Genomic DNA, 7,291 nt, shown 5'->3' on the forward strand with positions numbered 1-7,291 from the left:
CGGATGTGTTGAATCACTATATTGTACACCTGAAACTGATATTACATTATATGTTAACTAATGAATTTAAATAAAAACCTTAAAAACCTTCAAATTTAGAAAAGAGTTTCACTGGATTTTAAGCATCTCAGAAAACAAAATAAAAAGGACTTGGAAATAACAAAAAAAGCAACCCTCATTCAAGTATTCTAGAATGTTTCTCAACCTCATATCTAGCACGTATTTAAAAAGATTTCACTTACAAAAACTTATAAAATTCTTTAAAAAAACACTTAAAAAGATCACATGCTCTTGTCACACACTGTACAGACGTAATGAAGAATGTGAGAAATATCCAACAATTATAGGGCATCAAATTTTATCAAAGTCTGGAATCATCAATCTAGAGTTTTTGCTAAACACAAAAATATACTAACCAAATTAAACTTTTTGAGAGAATCATCTCATTATTTCAGCATGTAGCAACTGAATTATAGCTAAAGAAAATATTTTCCCAAAAGTTGTCATAACCATAAAAATCGTGATGTCCTTTATTAACAGATATCTTATAATAACCTATAATTGCTCTTTAAAAATGTGAATAGATTAAACAGTATTCCTCCCTTATCCACAGAGGATACCTTCAAAGAGCCCCAGCGAATGCCTGAAATCATGGGTAGTACCAAGTGCTATGTATACTGCATTTTCCTATACATACATACCTATGATAAAGCTTAACTTATAAATAAGGCACAGTAAGAGATTAACAACAATAACAAATAATAAAATTGAATAATTATAACAATATCCTATAATAAAATTTATGTGCGTGTGATCTCTCCCTCCCAAATATCTTGTTGTACTGTATTCAACTCTTTTCCTTGTGATGTTGTGAGGTGATAAAATGCCTACATGATGAGATGTAATCAAGTGACAGGTCAGGTGAAGGCATTGTGACACAGCATTAGGCTACTATTGACCTTCAAGGGAGGGTACATCAGAAAGAAGATATTCTTCTGGACCACAGTTGGCCATGGATAAGTGAAACTACGGAAAGTAAAACTGAAGGGGTGCCTGGATGGCTCAGTCAGTTAAGCACCTGACTTCAGCTCAGGTCATGATCCCACATCTCATGGGTTCAAGCCCTACTTCGGGCTCATGCTGACAGCTTGGAGCCTAGAGACTGTTAGGCTCTCTGTGTCTCCTCTCTCTCTGCACCTCCCCTGCTCACACTCTGTATCTCTCTCTCTCTTAAAAATAAATAAACATTTTTAAAAAAAAATTTTAATGTGGATAAGGGGAGAGTACTGTACTACAACTACTAATTCAATACTCTTCACAACAAGTTCAAAGTACAAAAAACAAGCCAAGCTTCCAAAGGACTCACCACATTCTAAGTTGAAATGAAATTAAAAGTGGAAATATACCTTGAGGCTAAGTATATTTTTCTTTATGTTTACATGCCTTTTAAAATACTTTATCCAGGTTATCTTCATTAAATTAAGGCTTTTATAAAGGATTTAAGTTTCCCAATCCAGATATGGGACTGTAAAATATGCAAGATAGGGATGAAAACAGGAAAGGAACACTTGTCTCAGAAGGAATCAAATAGAAAGAGAATTAGAGATATGGGGTATTATAATGAAGAGAAAAAAACACATACCTTTAGCTGTGTGACAAACTCAAGGAATTTAAAGTAGATGAGAGAACTACAGCAAAGAAAATGCCTTTTCCACTACAAGCTACATATAGTGAAAATAAAATATAGCTGTAGAGTATACTTTACCCTTTTCAATAAGGTTTATTATAGAAATGATATTTTAAGTAATTATTTCAATCATCAACTTCATTTCTAAATGGGTATGTCATATATGCTATGTTTGAATGAAAATAACATAGTAATTTTAAACCACTAGTTTTTATTGTTCATTTTCCAGCCAGCAGTCCACATCTTGGGATTTCCTTTTAGGTATTTACTTCCAGATACCTATACTTTTCTTAAGTGTGTATGTCCAGAAGCCTGTAGCTTCTGATTGCTAGCTTAGTTAAGAGCTAATTAGAGCTGAGGAAGAGGCCTCTATTCTAGTTGTACATGGATGACACCCTCTATTTCAAAGGTAGGAACCTGTTCTTTCTTGATATTAGACAAATCTTCAGGGACAGGATCCAGTTCCAAAGGCTCTTCGAGTTTTTGCTGATCTTCCAAAACCTTTGATTCTAATTTTATCCCTGGGACATCAGTCTGGAGATTTTGATATTCAGTAGACACATGGTCTACCAGAGCCTCATATGCAGCAGTTTGTTCAGATGGTGGAATAAGGTCATTTTCTACAGAGATTTGTGTAATAAAGTCCTCCTTGGCTTCTGGAAACTGTTTGTCAACAGAGACCATTTCTAAAGTAGTGTCTTCAGTTGACGGAGACCGAAGTTCAGCAGAGGCCTCCTCAGCTGATGGAGACCAAATTTCATATGAGGTATTTTGTTCAGGAGCCTCCTCAGCTGGTAGAGACTGAACTTCAGCTGGGGCCTCAGTTGGTGGAGCCAGAACTTCATATGGGGACTCCTCTGCAGGGGCCTCTTCAGCGGGTGGGGACTGAACTTCAGCTGGAGCCTCCCCTGCAGGGGTCTCCTCAGCTGGTGGAAACTGAACCTCAGCTCGGGCCTCTTCTACAGGGGCCTCCTCAGCTGGTGGAGAATAAACTTCAACTTGGGCCTCAGCTGGTGGAGACTGAACTTCAGCTGGGGCCTCCTCTTCAGGGCCCTCCTCAGCTGGTAGAGACTGAACTTCAGCTGAGGCCTCCTCTGTAGGGGTCTCCTCAGCTGGTGGAGACTGATTTTCAGCTGGGGCCTCCTCTGCAGGGGCCTCCTCAGCTGGTAGAGACTGAACTTCAGCTGGGGCCACCTCTGCAGGGGCCTCTTCAGCTGGTAGAGACTGAACTTCAGCTGGGGCCTCCTCTGCAGGGGACTCCTCAGCTGGTGGAGACTGATCTTCAGCTGGGGCCTCCTCTGCAGGGGCCTGTTCAGCTGATAGAGACTGAACTTCAGCTGGGGCCTCCTCTGCAGGGGCCTGTTCAGCTGATAGAGACTGAACTTCAGCTGGGGCCTCCTCTGCAGGGGCCTCTTCAGCTGGTGGAGACTGAACTTCAGCTGGGGCCTCTTCTGCAGGGACCTCCTCAGCTAGTGGAGAATGAACTTCAGCTGGGGCCTCCTCTGCAGGGGCCTCTTCAGCTGGTAGAGACTGAACTTCAGCTGGTAGAGACTGAACTTCAGCTGAGGCCTCCTCTGTAGGGGTCTCCTCAGCTGGTAGAGACTGAACTTCAGCTGGGGCCTCTTCTGCAGGGACCTCCTCAGTTAGTGGAGAATGAACTTCAGCTGGGGCCACCTCTGCAGGGGCCTGTTCAGCTGGTAGAGACTGAACTTCAGCTGGTAGAGACTGAACTTCAGCTGAGGCCTCCTCTGTAGGGGTCTCCTCAGCTGGTAGAGACTGAACTTCAGCTGGGGCCTCTTCTGCAGGGACCTCCTCAGTTAGTGGAGAATGAACTTCAGCTGGGGCCACCTCTGCAGGGGCCTGTTCAGCTGGTAGAGACTGAACTTCAGCTGGTAGAGACTGAACTTCAGCTGAGGCCTCCTCTGTAGGGGTCTCCTCAGCTGGTAGAGACTGAACTTCAGCTGGGGCCTCTTCTGCAGGGACCTCCTCAGCTAGTGGAGAATGAACTTCAGCTGGGGCCTCCTCTGCAGGGGCCTCTTCAGCTGGTAGAGACTGAACTTCAGCTGGGGCCTCTTCTGCAGGGACCTCCTCAGTTAGTGGAGAATGAACTTCAGCTGGGGCCACCTCTGCAGGGGCCTGTTCAGCTGGTAGAGACTGAACTTCAGCTGGTAGAGACTGAACTTCAGCTGAGGCCTCCTCTGTACGGGTCTCCTCAGCTGGTAGAGACTGAACTTCAGCTGGGGCCTCCTCTGCAGGGGCCTGTTCAGCTGGTAGAGACTGAACTTCAGCTGGGGCCTCCTCTGCAGGGGACTCCTCAGCTGGTGGAGACTGATCTTCATCTGGGGCCTCCTCTGCAGGGGACTCTTCAGCTGGTGGAGACTGAACTTCAGCTGGGGCCTCTTCTGCAGGGGCCTCTTCAGCTGGTGGAGACTGAACTTCAGCTGGGGCCTCTTCTGCAGGGACCTCCACAGCTGATAGAGGCTCTTCTGAAAAAGCCTCTTCAGCAGAGATAGACTCTACTTTAGCAGGGGCCTCTTCTTCAGGAGTCTCCTCATCTGGGAAAGGCTGTACAGGAGCTTCTTCAACTTGTGGAGACTGAACTTCAGCAGGAGGCCCTTCTGAAAGAGCCTCTTCACCCAGGGTTGGCTGTACTGTGGCAGGGCCCTTTTCTGTTGGAGCCTCCTCAATTTGTGGAGGCTGAAGTTCAGTAGCGGACTTCCCTGCAATAATGTCCGCAGCTGGTGTAGGTTGCACTTCAGCAGAGACCTCCTCTGCAATGGGAGGCTGGACCTCACCTAGAACGTACTGCTCATCTTCTAAAGGTACCAAACTGCCTTTTTTGCTTTGCTGACTAAATGAAGATCTGCTAATACCTACCTGCCTAATTGCTTCATCTCTACTTGTTGAGGGTTGCAATTCAGGATGTTCACTAATGAAAATCTTCCCTGAGGATTTACGTTTCTGCACAACTTCATTTGACTTTGAAAAAGAGCTATCTGGCCTACCAATTACCACTATTTCTGATTCACTAAAGTACGTCTGCTGTTCTCTGTCGACTGTTTCCTTTTGAGGAATGTTCATCATTGTCCAGTCTCCAGTACAACTAGTCTGCTGAGATCTGTCTATTTTGAATTGAATTGAGTGTCTGCTTGTCAGAATTTCTACTTCCTGAACACTTTCTGGAAATTCAGGGACTGCTTCTCCAAGAGCAGCTGGCATTTCTTCAGGTACCACTGTTTCACCAACTGGTTTGATTTCTTTTTTCTCTTCTACAATAGTGTCTGTTTGCAGAGATTTATCAGTCATATCCTGTACATGCTTTCTCTTTGTCCAAGTTTGCCGAAGTTGAGAAGATACTCTGAAAGACTCACAGTTGACTTTACTTCCAGGAATGTTACCAATACTAAGGGTAGCTTTAGGGCCAGATGATTGTGATATAGGCAAATTTTTCTTTTTCTCTGTCACTTCGGTCTGCTGGGATTTATCTACCATTGGTTGACTGGGTCGTCTTCTCTTTCGAATTTCTTGCCTCCCTGCTGAGATAGGCTGATCAGGTTCATCACTTTCTTCCATTTCTAAGACTGGTGAATTTCAAATGTATTAATCTTCAAGTAATTAATCATCAGGAATCACAAATATACCAGATAGGTAAGTTTGCCTTTCTTCATTAAATGTTGTTATGTTTAGCTACCTTAGAAAAAAGTAATTCATAAATTGTTGCATTCTGTACTACACCCTTGTTGGATCCCACCTTACTCAGTAAGCATCTTTCTTGTTTAGTCTTTCATATGACTGAATCTCACTTCTAGAAGTTTCCCTTAAGGGTCTATGACATCACAGCCAATTCTCTCTACAAGCTTCCATTGGTGGTATTCCAAGCACTTTTTAACTTGGTATAGACACTCATAGATAATGGCTGCAAGTGAGAGAGCTACTACTTGAAACATCAAGTTGAAAAAAGCATTTGTCTATCAGAGGAACATCAAGCAAACTCCAGTAATGCTGCTTCTTAATAGTTGAAGGTGATGCTTTTGAACTTTCAATTCTATTCTTTTCGTCCTACTATCAAAGACAGTTATAATACAGAACTCAGAATGCTGCAGCCTATTTTCAATTGTTGGAGAAAGCAACTTATACGTGTGTGTATGCTTATATGACTTAAAGAAAATGAATATTGTATGAGAAACTTGAATTCTGAAGTCCATATTCATGTAAAGTCCTTTCCTATGTCTTTAGCACTCAGTAACTACAAGAGCCTACTATCTATCCAGCATCTATCTATCTATCTATCTTATCTATTTATGTAGCATATTTGCATTCTCAAACAACTTGAGATATTTTTATTTTCAACTACTTCAGAAAATAGCTCCACCCAAAGCTTGCCAACTAAAGAATGTTAACTCTAAAGATATGCCAAGTGAAATAAAATGCATTTTTTAATATATAAGCTACTGAATAACCACATAGGAATAAATTCCCTAGTGAAGAGGAAAACCTTAAAATGAAGCCTTGAAAAAGAGGAAACCCAGGTAAGCAAATTGTAAATGGTATTATAATAGATTTAGAATGTAAATAAAACCTTAACTTACACATCATACAAAAATTTTATTAGCAAGATTAAGATTTATCAAAAGATGTGCAAAAGCACATTACTTTAGTCTACCAAAAGTTAAAGAGGAGAAAACAAACTTTAACGTTTATTTATTTTTGAGACAGAGAGAGACAGAGCATGAATAGGGGAGGGGCAGAGAGAGAGGGAGACACAAAATCTGAAACAGGCTCCAGGCTCTGAGCTGTCAGCACAGAGCCTGATGCGGGGCTCGATCTCACGGACCGTGAGATCATGACCTAAGCCGAAGTCGGATGCTTAACCGACCAAGCCACCCAGGCGCCCCAGCAAACTTTAAAAATGTAGTCAAAGGACAAAGAAATAAACATATCTAAACAATCATTATGACTTGATTATCTAAATGTTTTTAAATTTCTTTACCCTCCTAGGAAATACAAAAATGCCATTGAGTAATTATCCTTGTTTGATATCCATTATTCATAATTATAGCTAGGCTATCTTAGCCAAATCAAGACTTTTCAAATTCTTTGACCAGCTCCATAAACCAAACTCAGTCTCTTGGCAGGGATCAGTGAATATGTGTTAAGTGTAATTGGACAACTGTGATTTAAACCGTGTTGCTTGCCCTACATCTCAACTTGCTCTGTCTTAATTTTTGTCTGTGCTGCTGTGCTATGTTCTATCTTTCTAAGAATTAATAAAGTGAAGTAAAACGATAGTCATTTTACAAAAGAACTGACCTAGGTTCTCATCAGACCTGCTATAGTTTGAAAATTAGGTTATCAACTGCTTTGTGGTCTGGTGATCTTCTCAATTCCATCTGTCATTTTGTAATCAAGTTTCTGACACTCTATGGAGTATCTTCAAAGTCCATTTTGGGTTGTTCTACAACAAGAAATACAAATGAAAACCACAATGAGATACCACGTCATACCTGTCAGAATGGCTAAAATTAACAACTGAGGAAACAATAGAAGTTGGTGAGGATGTGCAGAAAGGGGAATCCTCCTACACTGTTGGTGGGAATGCAAACT

The 7,291-nt window shown here is 41.8% G+C and overlaps 1 protein-coding gene across 1 annotated transcript; it reads right to left on the reverse strand.

Annotated features, from left to right (window-relative positions):
* Positions 1-1,878: 1,878 nt before the first annotated feature.
* On the reverse strand, positions 1,879-5,483 carry FSCB (fibrous sheath CABYR binding protein). Its single transcript, XM_045450851.1, has 3 exons — positions 3,919-5,483; positions 3,536-3,846; positions 1,879-3,238 (listed from the first exon to the last, which is right to left on the reverse strand). The coding sequence occupies exons 1-3, from the start codon at positions 5,258-5,260 to the stop codon at positions 2,057-2,059; spliced, it is 2,835 nt and encodes a 944-aa protein (XP_045306807.1). The 5' UTR covers positions 5,261-5,483; the 3' UTR covers positions 1,879-2,056.
* Between the last annotated feature and the right edge of the window lie 1,808 nt (positions 5,484-7,291).

Source organism: Leopardus geoffroyi, chromosome B3, assembly GCF_018350155.1.
Source record: "Leopardus geoffroyi isolate Oge1 chromosome B3, O.geoffroyi_Oge1_pat1.0, whole genome shotgun sequence".
NCBI classification, from domain to species: domain Eukaryota; kingdom Metazoa; phylum Chordata; class Mammalia; order Carnivora; family Felidae; genus Leopardus; species Leopardus geoffroyi.

What these genes read in the sequence shown, in the direction of transcription:
- FSCB (XM_045450851.1), bottom strand. Translation starts at nt 5,260, where the DNA reads ATGGAAGAAAGTGATGAACCTGATCAGCCTATCTCAGCAGGGAGGCAA. An exon ending in AGAGGAGGCCCCAGCTGAAG is followed by an intron (nt 3,847 to 3,918) that starts TTCAGTCTCTAC and finishes TACCAGCTGAAG; the next exon opens with TTCAGTCTCTACCAGCTGAA. An exon ending in CTGAACAGGCCCCTGCAGAG is followed by an intron (nt 3,239 to 3,535) that starts GTGGCCCCAGCT and finishes GCTGAAGTTCAG; the next exon opens with TCTCTACCAGCTGAAGTTCA.